This window comes from Loxodonta africana, chromosome 11 (genome assembly GCF_030014295.1).
Source record: "Loxodonta africana isolate mLoxAfr1 chromosome 11, mLoxAfr1.hap2, whole genome shotgun sequence".
NCBI classification, from domain to species: Eukaryota; Metazoa; Chordata; class Mammalia; order Proboscidea; family Elephantidae; genus Loxodonta; species Loxodonta africana.
The window spans coordinates 21,037,195-21,053,959 of record NC_087352.1 but is presented as its reverse complement, the minus strand read 5'-3'; the positions used below and the strand labels follow the sequence as shown (position 1 = coordinate 21,053,959).

Below are 16,765 nucleotides of genomic sequence, written 5' to 3'. Positions count from 1 at the left end.
GACATAAAATGAGATGTAATGTGATCACTGAAGGCACTTCCATATTCATTGCATTCATAAGATTTCTCTGCAGTACAAATTCTGTTCTCTCCTGAGGTTTCAGATCTGCCACTAGGCTGACCCACAAGGAATACGCTCCTATGTGACAGAAGCCCACTCATGTTTACCAATGTCTGAGCTACCACAGAAGGCATTTGCAGTCATTGTTTTAACAGGGTTTTTATTCTGCTTGAAATCACTGGTATGTGATGAGCTGTGATGAGCTGCGGAAGCATCTTTCTCTATGCCTGAATCTATACATTCCTTTCTTGTATGTATTCTGCTATGTGAAGCAAGACTATACATGTAAGGAAATGTTTTTCCACACTCACTGCAGTCATACGGTCTCTCTCCTGTATGAGATCTTTGATGTACAGTGAGTGTTTGCTTCATGGGAAAGGCTTTCCCACATTCACTGCATTGGAAGGGTTTTTCTACTGTGTGAATTTTTTGATGTTCGATGAAACTTGACTCCTGAGAATAAGACTGTCCACATATACTGCATGCAAGGTGACTCTTTCTGTGTGAAATCTCTGATGTGTTATGAGGTGTGACTTTTTTCTGAAGCCTTTACCACATTTGCCACATACATAGGGTTTCTCTCCAGTATGAATTCGCTGATGAGTAATGAGGCTTCCTTTCTGGTTGAAGCCTTTTCCACATTCAGTGCATATGTAGGGTTTCTCTCCACTATGAATTCGCTGATGAATAATAAGATTTCCCTTTTGGATGAAGCCTTTTCCACATTCACTGCATATATAGGGCTTCTCTCCAGTATGAATTCGCTGATGAATAGTGAGATTTCCCTTCCGGGTGAAGGCTTTTCCACATTCCCTACATATATAGAGTTTCTCCCCAGTATGAATTCGCTGATGAATATCGTAATCTCTCTTCTGTATGAAGCCTTTCCCACATTCAGTGCATATGTAGGGTTTCTCTCCACTATGACTTCGCTGATGAACAATGAGCTTTCGCTTCTGGATGAAGCCCTTTCCACATTTGGTGCATATGTAGGGTTTCTCTCCACTATGGATTCGCTGATGAATAATGAGATGCCCCTTACGGATAAAGCCTTTTCCACATTGACCGCATACGTAGGGTTTCTCTCCAGTATGAGTTCGCTGATGAATAACGAAATCTCTTTTCTGTATGAAGCGTTTTCCACAATCAGTGCATACATAGGGTTTTTCTCCACTATGAATTCGCTGATGGATGATGAGATATTGCTTCCGGATGAAGTCTTTTCCACATTCACCACATGCATAGGGTTTCTCTCCAGTATGAATTCGCTGATGAATAATGAAATCTCTCTTCTGTATGAAGCCTTTTCCACATTCAGCGCATATGTAGGGTTTCTCTCCACTATGAATTCGCTGATGAATAATGAGATTTCCCTTCTGGCTGAAGCCTTTTCCACATTCACTGCACGCATAGGGTTTCTCTCCAGTATGAGTTCTCTGATGAATAATGAAATCTCCCTTCTTTATGAAGCCTTTTCCACATTCAATGCATATGTAAGATTTCTCTCCAGTATGAATTCGCTGATGAAGAACGAGGTTTCCTTTCCACATGAAGCCTTTTCCACATTGACCACATACGTAGGGTTTCTCTCCAGTATGAATTCGCTGATGAATAATGAGATTCCCTTTACGAATAAAGCCTTTTCCACATTCACTGCACATGTAGGGCTTCTCTTCAGTATGAATTCGCTGATGACTAATGAGATTTCTCTTCCAGGTAAAGCCTTTTCCACACTCACTGCATTTATACCATTTTTCATCTGTATGAATCTTCCGATGTGTATTCAGCTGTGATTTCTTGAGAAAAGCTTTACCACGTCCCATGCATTCCAAAAATTCTTCTCCTCCATGTTTTCTCTGATGATGTTCAGTAAGCTTAAACTTTCTGGAGAAGGCTTCCCCACATGAATAACCCCTATGGGGTCTCTCTCCTGAATGAATGATCTGATGACTAATGAGCCAAGATTTCCTGATGAAGGCTTTCCCACATTCACTACATACATGTGGTTTCTCTATTTTGTGAGTGTTCTGATGCTTAATGATTTTAGACTTAGTGCTGTTGGATTTTTGACTCTGAGGGAATTTTATTTCAGTATGAAATTGCTCATGGCTGGCATGGAGAAAGGTTTTTTCATCTCTATTAAACTCAGCAGAGTTCTTTACTTCATAGCTTCTGCTTTGGTCAATTAAAGTTAAATTTGATTTCAAAGATTCTTCATCTAAGTCAAATATATTATGATTTTGCCTTAAAGAAAAATGACTTCTACGCTGATGAAAAATATTTTCCCATGTATTATGTTCCTGGCATCGTTCCAATCTATTCACCCTGCTTTCATTTCGTAGGTGCTCAGGCAGATGATCAACAACTTTCCGGATTTCTACAAAAGAAGAAAGTAATGAATCCTTCCATTATCTCAATTAGTAATAAAGGTGACTTAAAAATGCCTTGATGTGAGATGGCTCTTTAGTGACAACCCTGTGATATCAGTGTAAATAAAAGTCCAAGCTTAATGTTCCTTAAAGGCTGGTAAAAAGACAAAAACATACACAACCCAAACAGTAAAAGCAGACAGGGTAGAGACAAGTTTAGATAATACATAGTGAAGAAATACAGATTTGGCTGCTTCCTAAATCAAGCCTTGTAAAATATTCAGAGACTGTAAAATACAAGCAAGTCACTGTAAACAGCAGACCAAAAAGGCTGGAGGGCTACCTGATCCAAACTGGTGAACAACAGACTCGTTTATTCCACAAAACCTTACTGAACGACAACTATGCACCAGACATATTTGCGTTTGTGAAGAATGCAGAATGTTATGTTTGGGACAAAACAATTTTTCCACATGCACAGTAAAGGTGTTGAGGACACACAAACATATTCCTTATGTTTACAAAGCCAACACTGAAGTTTGATAAAACCACTAAAATAAGCAAGGAAAGACATAAAGCAAGTAGCTATACGATGAAGTCCTGATGCGTGCCACAACATGGATAAACCTAGAAAACATTATGCTAAGCGAAAGTGCATCAAAACAAATGATGGATAACATTACAAAGAATGAGAATTCCGGAACACTTAATTGTGCTCATGAGGAACCAATACATAAATGAAGAGGTAGTCGTTCAAACAGAACAAGGGGATACTGTGTGGTTTCAAGTCAGGAAAAGTATGCATCAGAGTTGTATCCTTTCACCACACCTGTTCAATCTGTATGCTGAGCAAATTATCCAAGAAGCTGGACTATATGAAGAAGAACACGGCATCAGGATTGGAGGAAGACTCATTAACAACCCATTTTATGCAGATGACACAACCTTGCTTGCTGAAAGTGAAGAGAACTTAAAGCACTTACTGGTGAAGATCAAAGACCACACCCTTCAGTATGGATTACACCTCAACATAAAGAAAACAAAAATCCTCACAACCGGACCAATAAGCAACATCACGATAAATGGGGAAAAGATTGAAGTTGTCTAGGATTTCATTTTATCTGGATCCACAATCAATATGCACAGAAGCAGCACTCGAGAAATCAAATGATGCATCGCACTGGACAAATCTGCTGCAAATGATCTCTTTAAAGTGTTGAAAAGCAAAGGTGTCACCTTGAAGACTAAGGTGCACCTGACCCAAGCCATGGTGTTTTCAATGGCCTCATATACATGTGAAAGCTGGACAATAAATAAGGAAGAACGAAGAAGAATCAACGCCTTTGAATTGTAGTACTGGTGAAGAATATTGAATATACCAGAGACTGCCAGAAGAATGAACAAATCTGTCACGGAAGAAGTATGACCAGATGCTCCTTAGAAGGAAGGATGGTGAAACTACACTTCATGTACTTTGGACACGTTATCAGGAGGGATCAGTCCTTAGAGAAGGACATCATGCTTGGTAAAGTAGAGGGTCAGCAAAAATGAGGAAGACCCTCAACGAGATGGACTGACACAGTGGGTGCAACAGTGGGCTCAAGCATAACGACAATGGTGAGGATGGTGCAGTACCGGGCAGTGTTTCGTTCTGTTGTACACACTGTCACTATGAGTTGAACATACTCGATGGCACCTAACAACTACAACAAGCGAAATAACACAGTCCTAAAGGACAAATACTCTATGATTTCACATGTACAAAATAATAAAAGATATAAAAACAAAAAAATAATTAGTCGTTACCAATGCATGTTCCTCACAGTGGGATAATTTTGAAAAACGATACCGAGAACAGTTGCACAACTTGAAGAATGTAATCAATGTCACTATATTATACATGTAAAAATTGTTGACTTGCTGTATGTTTTATTGTATTTTCACCACAATAAAAAAGAAAGAAAAGTAGGTGGAAATTGTGAAAAGTGGTATGAAAGAGAGTGTGGGAAGAGATGGAAGAAATGAGGATACATTTTGGAGGAAGAGAAGGTTTACTGATGGTTTCACTGTTGCTTGGGTTAGAGCACTGGGGTGTGGTAAGGAAAGCGAGGAATCAAGTGTTGCTGCTAAGTATTTAGATTGAGCCATGGGGTAGTACTGTCTTTTAATGAGGTGAAGGATATCACTGAAGAAAAGAATGCTCAAGCAAACATTCTTATAGCATATCAACTTTAAGGTGGTAACGACATATCCAAGTAAAAAAATGAAGAACTCAGAAGGATGCATAAATCTTGAGAAAAGTCTTGACTAGAGATAACACATGGACAAATTCAGTATATTAATATGGACAGAGAACACAAATATAAATAAGAACAGATAACACAAAAAGATCATGTTCGGGTATAATGTACATTAAAAAAAAAGATGAATACCAAGGTTTTAACCACTCTCACCTTTAAAGCTTTGGAACTGAAGAAGTTTCCTGAGGAAGTGAAGTAAATACAGTGATAACATTTACAGAGAACTAGGAAAATGATCAGAATTAGTAAATATATAATGGTATTAAATTGACGTAGACACGAATTATGATCTGGATAATACAGGAACTGAGAATGCAGGGTGTTAAAAATGTTTTCTCTAGTAAGAAATTACTAGGACTAGCACAGACCTTTAAAGCAGAGAGCCCTGCAGGTAGGGCACAGTCAAGGTAACTGCTGAGATGGCTCGGATTTTAGATGTACTACTGTGCAGCGGATCGCTTTTGTGTGGCCTTTCTCACCATGGTCTTGTAACTCCCACCCGGGTGACCGGGCGGGACTGTGCAAATAGGGTAATCATGGCCCACCAAGGCACTGGTCAGTTTTGCCATTCTGCTGGGCTTAAAATGAGGTACCCTGAGATGGTAAAGAGAGGATCCTACCACCACTAAGGAAGAACAGCCAGGAGTAGAGAGCACATCCTTTAGACCTGGGATTCCTGCACTGAGAAGCTCCTGGACCCAGGAGACATGGAGTGAGCTTTAACCCTGAAGACAGCTAGAATCGATGGCACAGAAGCAGTGGCGGGAGAGACTGGAAGGAAAGACCGCACAGTGAGCTTCCCAGCCCATGGAGGGAGAAAGATGAGTGCCTTTGGGCAGAAGCAGAGGGCCAGGGACACACGTCTCTGTGAGCAAAGCTGGGAAGAGGCTGTCCTCATGGAAGAACTGTATCCTGAGTGTTACTGAACCTGAATTGTAAATGTTCCTTCCCTAATAAACCCCAAAATCATAAATATCGTCTGTGAGTTCTATGTGACCATTTCAATGAATTATCGAACCCAGCACAGAAATAGAAAGTGCTGTGGGAGGGACGGCCCATGTCAGAGTTGGTAAATAGTGGGGAGAGGAGGCATGTCTGACCTCCGTGTCATAGGAATCAACCTTGGCTTGTTCTCTTGATTCTCCCTCCCCCTTGTGAAGTTAGAGGTCAGATACTGACTCCACGCCATTTTTACATGTACTGACAGGGATTTTCTTGGCGGAGAGATGATGTAGTTCCTTGCATATATTGGGAACTCATAGGAGAATTATCATCAAGATGAGTAAAATATATAGAAAAAACTCTATGTCGGACAATATCAAGGAAGATGGCAGTTTCAGTGTCCTCTAGGAAACAGAAGGAGCTTCACTTAGTAGACTGAGGGAAACTTTAAGGGGTTAGGAGAACAAAGAAATGAATGGAAATTACAAATTTTGGAGAACCTCAGAATAGAGAAAAAGTGAAGCTCAGGAAGCAGATAAACACACAGTGAGAGACAGTTCACTGTGGGGCACAATATCCAAGGTGGGTTTGGATGTAAGGAAGGAAAATCAGTATTAAACAAAAGCGGACGAAGGTGCCTTACTCAGAGGACAGTTAGGAATTCAAAGTTCTCTCTCTGGAGAGAGGACTGAAAGGTGGAATTTCATAGCAAGGGCGGTGAGAGGTGTGGTGAAGTGAGTTCCATTATATGGCTTTTGCTTTCTTTGGAAAAACAGCTTGAGAGATTTTTCTCCTAAGCATTGACGAGTTACCTTTGCCCTAGTTATCTACCTCAGAGGGTTTGTTACTTTTGTCCAGATTGATTAACATTTCCCGGGTAGGCAGTAAACAACTTCATGGTTTGATGGTTTTTGTCGGTCCTTGGCTACAGCCTCACCTGTGACTGGTCAATTTTATGCACCTTCCAGGGATTGGTCAATATGCTACAGACTATGGAAATGAAGTGATTAAAGGCTATGCACATGAAGCAGATATGGTACAGGGGGGACTGGCCAATTCCTGGCTTTGTGGGGAAGGCCATGCCTTAAGATTAACAAGCAGTTTACTGATATAGGCAGCTAACCCCACAGAGGTTTCAGAAAAAAGAAAAAAGGCAAGAGAGGTTACAAGAGAGAAGAAACACAGAGAGAGGAGACAAGGAACTTCATAAAACAGCTGCAAAAAGGTCAAGGGCTGCAACACTGAAGACTGTGAGAGGCCTGTAGGAGGCGCTGCGGCAGAGCCAGTGACAACAGGCCCAGAAGGGGCCCTGCAGCAGAGTCGGTGGTGACGGCAGAAACCTGCTGCTAGGAATACAGCTAAGAGTGCTGAAAGCTGCTACACTGACTTGGGTCAGCTTGCAATGGAAAGGCCAGTGGCAGGAAGGCCGACAGCAGAGAGGCCTGCAAGGGTGACGGGAGACGTGCACAGCCAAGAGAAGACCTGCGAGGTCTGAGGAAACATTCATGACAGAGAGAAAGGCCTGCTTACTTGCATGGCCAAGAAGAGGTGTCCTACACTGAAGAAGGGAGGGATGTGCTCTCCACTTCAGGGAAGACTTCCAGTCTTTGCCCACATGCTCCCTGATCCTGATTGCAAGTTGTAGCCTGTTAATCCTGATCCCATGTTCTACCTCGTTACTTGCTTAATAAACCACCTAACTGGAAGTATTGCATGTGAGTTCTGTGTAGCCATTGCAACTATCGAACCGTGGGGAGAATGGCTGGTGTCAGACAGAAGTTGGAGAGTGGCGGTACGTCTGACCTTAACCTCATAAGAATCAGCTTTGTGCTGACAGTAATTCTCTCTCCTCATCCTGAAGTGAGAGGACTTTAGTCACTACTAGGACATTATAAGAGGATATGAAGATGGCAAAGATTTGAAAATCCTAGGAAGAAGAAAACTACCAAAAATATCAAAGTATTGATCAAACAAAAAGGGATCCTTTCTCAGAAGAGATAGAGGGGTGTATTTTTCTCTAAATTCCTACAAAGAAAACGAGGTCTCAAATGGGGAGAGGGATACGTGGAGGTCTGTTAATGTATCCTCAGACACCCCTCACAGCTGTATGACTCGACTAGAATGTGACCTCCACAGCCAACCCACTTGGTGGTTTTTGCTCGCTCACCTGAAATGTTTTGACTATTAATTTCATCTAATATATTCCATGGCAGTTCTTCTCTTTCCAACCTGGAGAGTGCATCTGGTGTGGTAACTTGATACCCTGTTCACGGAAAATGACAAGACTTAGACATACCAAATTAGCCTCAGCTTTGTGATGACTGGAGAATGTTACATATGGGACAAAACAATTTTCAAACATATGAGGTAAAGATTTTTCTCTCAGGAGTAGGGAGAATATGCCCACTTGTCTAGGGCCAGAGAACAGATTGAGAATCTACCACTTCAGAGACCCACAGGCACTCCAAAGGTTTCAGCACCTAATAAAGGAAAGGCTAATGGCAGGGCATTCTGACTGACACAGGGAAGCTGTCCTCACCCATGGACACCAGGTTGCTGAAGTTCTCCAACATCACGTCCCAGTATAGGTTCTTCTGAGCAGGGTCTAGAAGTTGCCACTCCTCCCAGGTGAACTTCACAGCCACATCCTCGAATGCCAGTGATTCCTATATTAACAGGGTTCTGTTTAATGAAATTATCTCCTTTTGGATGATGTGAGTAAAATTTCGGGACAGTAGTTCTGCTCATTTCTTCTATACAGACTGCTACGTTGATATGCCTAGTGTTTTTTTAAAACCTAACAAAATATTCTATATTTGTATTCAGCCATCCAACCATTCATCAAATGAGATGTTTCTATAAAGTGTAGCAGTGAAATTGTAAGCCAGAAATATCACGTTCACACACAAAAACATATACACACGAATGGATATGTATCTGTATACATGTATATATACATGAGTGTATGTAAATACATGTGTACATATGGCTGTGTGTATCTGACCACCTATTTGCTAGGAGATAAATAAATGCTAGTGACATCGGGAGAATAAAATATATTCCTACATTCAACATGAGTCTTCACAGCCAATATCAGAATTACGGTGAAAAGATGCCAGACGTCAGAATTACAAGAAAGTACGCATTGAATAAGTGTGTATGATATGTGGAAAGGAATGAAAAAAACTATCCAAAAAGTCTAAAGAACAAGTCACAAGATGATTAGGCCCATTTTGGAAAAATAAATAATATGCAAACACAAAAAGATATACTCAAACATGTGTATGTATATTAACAGACAACAGCATATCAAATACCCTAAACAGATGATTTGTCAACAGTAATGAACAGTTGAAGAAACTATAGCAGAATATAGCAGAGAAAGAGAGAGAGAACATATAGGAGAGGTTAGTAAAAATGAACAAAATAAGAAGTCTTACATACAACTATCCATAACTTCACAAAGAGAAAATGGTGTAAAGGAAAAGCAGTATTGAAACATCTATGAACTCAAAAATAATTTTTTACTGAGTGAAAGACCTGTGGTAGGCAGATTCCACCACCGCCCCATGGTCACCTTCACACCTTTGTACAGTCTCCTTTCCTTGAGTATGGGTTGGCCTACTAACTTCCTCCTATCTAACAGAACGTGGCAAAGGTGATGGAATGTCATTCTGTGATTAGGATATATATTAGATGTTACTTCTGTGTGGCTGGTTTTAATGAAGCCAGCTGCCATGTTGGGGAAGCCCACGTGGCAAGTCAGTGAGGGCTGCCTCTGGGCAACACACAGTGAGGATATAAGACCCTCGTGGAACTAAATCCTGCCCATAATCAAGTAAGTACTTTAGCGTTAATCCTATGAAATGTGTATATTTCTGATCCTATGTTGCTGAATGTTGAAGTTAGAGTCTAAGTTTATTTTCTCCAGTTCCTACATTTCCAAATGTATATTTTTCAGATGAACTGAAATGATATTTTATAGGTCTCTACAAATCCACTACGGAACAAAGGAAAGCCTAAAACCAACCAAAATCACCTGGGCCTCGATCATTTTCTTTTGTTCTTGAGACACGGCCGGCCAGCAACTGGGATGCTCTGTCTTAGTCTTTTCTGGATCAGCTCTAAATATCTACTCAAAAATCTCAGTTTCCTGTGAAGGTTGTTCCCAGAAACGACAATATGAAAATCATGCAGCCTCTTCCTCCTTCCTTCAAGTGATCCTCTTGCTGCTGGGGAGTCAGGACCTGTAAGCTGCAGGGAAAATTCAATGTGAGTGGTACCGTACCTCTGGGCCCAGATGCTGTCACTGCTCCTGGCACTCATCCTAACACAAGGTCCCCAATACTGATGACTGTCACTTTATTTCTTGCCCCAGAACATTTTATACTCCTGGGCAATAAAACCTAAGATTCAGAATTTGCAGAGATATGAGCAAAAGATGTCTTTTCAAAACAATGGCATTTGGGCAATCAAATATATCTACCTCATAACATATAAAATTATCAATTCAGGGTCAGCTATGACTCTCCATGAGAATGGCAAATCAATAAAGCTTTAGGAAGAAAACTTTACATTATCAGAGTTCTATAGATCTTCACAAAGTAGAACTGTCCCCAAGAGTTTCCAAGGAGCACCTGGTAGATTAGAGCGGCTGACCTTTTGGTTAACAGCCATAGCACTTAACCACTACACCACCAGGGTTTCCAACTTTACATTAGGATATGGACACATTTTACACATACCACATAAATCACTGTGAAGACTATTCTCCTGGAGGAACTGTAAAGTGAAAGAACCACTTTAGACAACTCTTATGCACCATCTACTGGAAAAAAAAAAAAAAAAATTTTTTTTTTTTTTGGGTAGAAGTTAATTTGAGTCTGAGGTGTAAAGCCAAACACCCATTGTCGTTGATTCGATTCTAGCTCGTTGCATGCAACTCTATAGGACATACAACTGTCCCACAGACTTCCCAAGGCTGTAATCTTTATGGAAGCGAACTGCCACACCTTTCTCCTGCAGAGCCATTAGTGTGTTCGAACCACCAACCTATTGGTTAGCACCCGAGAGCTAGTGGATATATATCCCCCCATAATGAGTGCACATTTGAACAACAAGACATGCACCAATGTTTTCAAAGGAGCATGTGTAGTAGTCCAAACTTCAAACAATCAAAGTGTACATTAATAAGAGAAAAAAATGCTCTATATTGAAACAATGGAATGCTACAGAGCAACCAAAACCTTTGGCCAGACTGCAAGCTAAGAACCCCTTGTATATTTTTTAAAGGGTTGCTAAAAAAAAAAAAGCAAAGCAGCATGCAATTCTATGTGAGAGAATTTATACAGCCTGAAAAGCCTAAAATGTTTACTATGTAACCATTCACAAAGTTTGCCAATTCTTATTACAAAGTAAAAACACCTGTGTGTAACAACATGCGTGACTCTCCCAAATATAATATTGAGCAAACCAACCCTGATTTAAAAAAAATTGACTGTACACAACTCCATTTATACTCAGTTGAAAAGAGGCAAAACTAAATAAATAATATTGATCAGAGAAATTAGATTAATGGAAATGGAACAACGAAAACAGAAATGAGAGGTTCACACACTGTTAAGAATGTAAGCAATGCCACTGAACAACTTGTGTAGAAATTGTTGAATGAGAGCCTAAACTGTTGTGTAAACCGTCACTGAAAACATGATAAATTACCATTTTAAAAAAGTTATGATGATCAGGAATAATTAAGTATGCGGGAAAACTATAAGGAAAAACCTGGAAGTACTTGCTACAGAGAGCAGAATGGTAATAACCTTAGAGTGTGAGGTTGGGATATGATTGGGACAAGGCACCACTTGGGTGCTGGCAATGTTCTATTTCTTCTTTTGGGCAGTGGTTAGTTACATGTATATATACCAGTTATAATTTTTTAAAAGATAAATTTAGAAAAATGAAAGGAACGAAAGAGCCCAAAAACACCAAAAGCAAAATGAAGAGCCCAGAAATACCTAAAGCTTGTTCTGTGATAAGACCAAGAAAATATAAACATTCATAGCAAGATGGATCAAAAGATGAAATGGCACAAAAAAAGAACATAAGGAATTAACAGGAGAAATGACCCAGATAAAATCAACAAACAATACTACAAACCTCGTTATGTTATTAAATTTGAAGTCCTGGATGAATTGATGATTTTATGATTCCACTTCCTGGAAAGACAATACAGCAAATGAATTTTATGAACAGGCAACAAAACAAAGATGTACGAGAAACTACCAACCTACTTATCTATTTTGTATTGAAGAACAGAGCCAGTGCATCATGATACAGCTCAAACAGAAACATTACAATGACAGACAAAAAATTAGGTTATTTTCATCTATATGGAAAAGGGGATTGAAGGAATCGCCTATTTCAGACAAAAGAGTCCCCCAGGAAGCAAGGAGCAGATTTTCTACACACCTGTTGTTTTTGTTGTTGTTAGGTGGAGCTGATTCTGACTCATGGTGACCCCATGTGTGCAGAACAGAACCGCTCCATAGTGTTTTCAATGTTGTGACCTTTCAGAACAGACCAGCAGCCTGAAACATGAGGCTCCTCTGGGTAGGTCCGAACCTCCAACCTACCGGCTAGTAGTTGAATGCTTTTACGTACATACTTGGGTAGAACTGCTCAACTCCATGCTATTCTTAACACTACCAATCGGAACTGGAACCGGACCCATAAGGACTTACTAATAAACTGGAACACGGCACACCTTGCCAGAGGATAAATAATCAACAAAATAGCGATTCTCGGTCAGCACAGCAAAAAGCGGGCACGTACGTGAAGCTCTGCAGTTCATAAGGTCTCCCACACAACGACTCACTTCTACTTTTGCAGCGCGAAAGGCAACCCTAGACCGATGGGCAGCGTGGTGGATTAGTCCCTCTGTCAGTAGTCAGCCAAGTACTGGATAAGAGGTAAAATATGTATTATGAAAATATCTGATTAAACCAAGGCTTTCCAACTACTGTCTAGGGAATATACCGCCTTCTGTCCCAGCAGCCGAGGTTCCTGGGGTCCTGGGCTTCCAAAGCTTCGTCCTCACCAGCCTCTTTGGTACAGACACTGAGCACCCTCACGCCCTTATTAAGGGGAAACCTAGACAGACACGCTTATGATGTCCAACACCGGTTCCAACTTCGCTGAGCCCCACATTAAATCCAGAACCCGAACCAGACACCGCATTCATCGTAAATGCCACCTCCATTCCTTACAAGCAGAGTGATCCGCAAAGACCCCGTACCCTGACAGTCGGGACAGCCTTAATCCTTGTACAAAGGCGCTCACCCAATGTCTGATCCCAAAGGAACCGGACTCCCACCTGCTACGCCTCAAACACCTCCACCACGGCGCTCGCCTGAGAAACTCCATGTCACCACGACCACAAACCGCCCTGGCCCTCTTCCAAGGACAAAGCATACACTGACCTGTTTTCTCTCCTAAATCACAAGGCGTTCGAAAAAGTTGCATTTACTTCCGTGAAGCGCCTCGACTTTTCCGCTCCCCCGGCGCAGAATCCCTGTACTCCTACGGAGGCCGGCGAGCGTCTGGGACTTTAGAAAGAGCCCCAAAACCAAACCCAGTGCCGTCCAGTCGATTCCGACTCCTACCGACCCTATAGGGCAGAGTAGAACTGCCCCATAGAGTATACAAGGAGGGCCTGGCGGATTGGAACTACCAACCCTTTGGCTAGCGGCCTTAGCACTTAACAACTACGCTACCAGAGTTTCTGGAAAGAGCACCGGCAAGGTCATTTCCAGCACGGCCTTCAGCGGTGATATGTCTGCGCCCATCTAGATGTGTGTTACTGGAGGCGGCCATATTTGAAAATCAGCCGTACAGAAGGCAGAGGTTCCCCCCACCCCTTCCTTCTTTTTTTTTCTTTTTGTGGTACAGTGGTTAAGGGCTTAATGGGTCAGATGCTACCCAAAATTCCAGACTGCAGAAGCGGGTAAAAATCTTCAATTTCTTTATCGGGATTAGTGGTTGGTACGTAAATTTGAAAACAGTGATATTAACTGGTCTTCCTTTGAGGCTTAAGGATAAGTACTTTGGAATAGATCTTGACATGTTCTTTCTCAGGATTACTGTGATGCCATTCCTCTTCAATTCGTCATTCCTAGCATAGTGGATCATATGATTGTCCAAGTCAAATGGCTAATACCAATTCATTTCAGCTCACTAATGCCTAGGATATCGATTTTTATGTGTTCTAGTTCATTTTTGACAACTTCCAATTTTCCTGGATTCATACTTTGTACATCCTATGTTCTGATTATTAATGGATGTTTGCAGCTGTTTCTGTTCATTTTGAGTCGTGCCATATCAGCAAATGAAGGTTCCCGAAAGCTTAACGCCATCAACGTCATTAAGGTCGACTCTACTTTGAGGAGGCATCTCTTCCACAGTCATATTTCGAGTGCCTTCCAACCTGAGGGGCTCATCTTCCAGCACTATACGAGACAATGTTCTGCTGCTATTCATAAGGTTTTCACTGGTCAATTTTTTCAGAAGTGACTACCAGGGGCAGCTAGCTCTATTCTGTCACATGGGGCCTTTATGAGTCAAATATCCACTCAATGGCAACTAAAGTCTCAAGTCTTGGATGGCCTGGAAGACCAGAAAGGCACTAAAAGTGTCTGGATTCCTGGTGGGCCACAATTACGCTATATGAATGACAAGATGGTGGCCGCCTTTGACATGCATGAGCTGGGAATGGAAACAGGACCTCCCACATGAAAGGGGAGAATTCTACCGCTGAACCACCACTGCCCTCAACTTCTCATTCATTCCATGTCTCAGCCAGAAGTCATTGCACAAACAGTTAGGAATGGAGATTTGGGGGATTATCTGAAATACAGGGTATTGGAGGTTGAATAGAAAATGCCAAAAGTTCACATGTTGAACCACTTCCCCTGTTGACGGCATTTCAAAAATGGCTCTTGGATCACTCTTTTTTCTGTCCTCTTTGCTTCACCTCATTTCTCTGAATTGCTGTTGAATTTGCCACCTCACTGGTCCCTACAAGTGACTCTACAACCAAAGTTTTATTCAAAAGATGAAACTGCTCCATGGGAAACCCTTGCCTCAGTGCGTGACAGCCCTTGTAATCAAGCTACAGATTTATAATTAAAGTTGGACACACCTATATCCTCAATTCCTCCTTCTCTTCTCACTAGGACTAATAAGAACAATACCTTTATTAATTGCCTGATTTCCAGCTTTTTTTTTTATTGTGCTTTTTAAATGAAAGTTTACAAATCAAGTCAGTCTCTCATACAAAAACTTACACATGCCTTGCTATGTATCCCTAGATGCTCTCCCCCTAATGAGACAGCACACTCCTCCTCTCCACCCTGTATTCCCTGTGTCCATTCAACCAGCTCCTGACCCCCTCTGCCTTCTCATCTCCCCTCCAGACAGGAGCTGCCCACATAGTCTCATGTGTCCACTTGAGCCAAGAAGCTCACTCCTCACCAGTATCATTTTCTGTCTTATAGTCCAGTCCAATCCCTGTCTGAAGAGTTGGCTTTGGGAATGGTTCCAGTCTTGGGCTAACAGAAGGCCTGGGGACCATGACCTCCAGGGTCCTTCTAGTCTCAGTCAGACCATTAAGTCTGGTCTTTTTATGAGAATTTGAGGTCTGCATCCCACTGCTCTCCTGCTCCACCAGGGATTCTCTGTTGTGTTCCCTGTCAGGGCACCGTCTAGTTCTCCTGGTCTCAGGCTGATGTAGTCTCTGGTTTATGTAGCCCTTTCTGTCTCTTGGGCTCGTATTTACCTTGTGTCTTTGGAGTTCTTCATTCTTCTTTGCTTCAGGTGGGTTGAGACCAATTGATGTATCTTAGATGGTCATTTGCTAGTGTTTAAGACCCCAGACGCCACTCACCAAAGTGGGATGCAGAACATTTTCTTAATACATTTTGTTATGCCAATTGACCTAGATGTCCCCTGAAACCATGGTCCCCAGATCTCTGTCCCTGCTACTCTGGCCTTCGAAGCATTTGGTTATATTTAGGAAACTTCTTTGCTTTTGGTTTAGTCCAGTTGTGCTGACCTCTCCTGTATTGTGTGTTGTCGTTCCTTTCACCCAAAATAGTTCTTGTCTACTATCTAGTGAATACCCCCTCTCTCCCTCCCCACCCTCGTAACTATCAAATAATATTTTCTTCTCTGTTTAAACCTTTTCTTGAGTTTTATAATAGTGGTCTCATACAATATTTGTCCTTTTGCAACTAATTTCACTCAGCATAATGCCTTCCAGATTCTTCCATGTTATGTTTCACAGATTCATCATTATTCTTGTTTTGTAGTATTCCATTATGTGAATATACCATAATTTATCCATTCATCTGTTGATGGGCACCTTGGTTGCTTCCATCTTTTTGCTATTGTAAACAGTGCTGCAATAAACATGGGTGTGCATATATCTGTTCGTGTAAAGGCTCTTATTTCTCTAGGATATATTCCAAGAAGTGGGATTGCAGGATCATATGGTAATTCTATTTCTAGCTTTTTAAGGAAGCGCCAAATCGATTTCCAAAGTGTTTGTACCATTTTACATTCCCACCAGCAGTGTATAAGTGTTCAGTCTCTCCACAACCTCTGCAACATTTATTATTTTGTGTTTTTTGGATTGATGCCAGCCTTGTTGGGGTGAGATGGTATCTCATTGTGGTTTTGATTTGCATTTCTCTAATGTCTAATGATCGTGAGCATTTCCTCTTGTATCTGTTAGCAGCCTGAATGTCTTCTCTGGTGAAGTGCCTGCTCATATCCTTTGCCCATTTTTTAACTGGGTTGCCTTTTTGTTGTTGAGATTTGGCAGTCTCATGTAGGTTTTAGAGATCAGCCGCTGATCGGATTTGCTGTAGCCAAAAACTCTTTCCTAGTGTGTAGGTGAAGTCTTTGGATGAACATGAATGTTTGATTTTTAGGAGCTCCCAGGTATCTGGTTTCTCTTCTGGTGTCTGTGCATTGTTAGTAATGTTCTGTGTACTGTTTATGCCATGTATTAGGGCTCCTAGCGTTATCCCTATTTTT

The 16,765-nt window shown here is 41.4% G+C and overlaps 1 protein-coding gene across 1 annotated transcript; it reads right to left on the bottom strand.

Moving 5' to 3' along the window:
* Positions 1–353: 353 nt before the first annotated feature.
* On the bottom strand, positions 354–16,734 carry LOC100675731 (zinc finger protein 432-like). Its single transcript, XM_064294151.1, has 7 exons — positions 13,150–16,734; positions 11,828–12,628; positions 10,417–10,496; positions 9,711–9,925; positions 8,211–8,337; positions 7,839–7,934; positions 354–2,437 (listed from the first exon to the last, which is right to left on the bottom strand). Exons 4-7 carry the CDS (start codon positions 9,723–9,725, stop codon positions 474–476), a joined length of 2,202 nt encoding a protein of 733 aa, XP_064150221.1. The 5' UTR covers positions 9,726–9,925; positions 10,417–10,496; positions 11,828–12,628; positions 13,150–16,734; the 3' UTR covers positions 354–473.
* Between the last annotated feature and the right edge of the window lie 31 nt (positions 16,735–16,765).

Excerpts from the sequence above, each read along its gene's own strand:
- LOC100675731 (XM_064294151.1), bottom strand. Across the intron at positions 7,935-8,210 it reads CAGCAACCTGGTGTCCATGG|GGTATCAAGTTACCACACCA; the intron begins GTGAGGACAGCT and ends TTCCGTGAACAG. Across the intron at positions 2,438-7,838 it reads TAATAGTCAAAACATTTCAG|AAATCCGGAAAGTTGTTGAT; the intron begins GTGAGCGAGCAA and ends CTTCTTTTGTAG.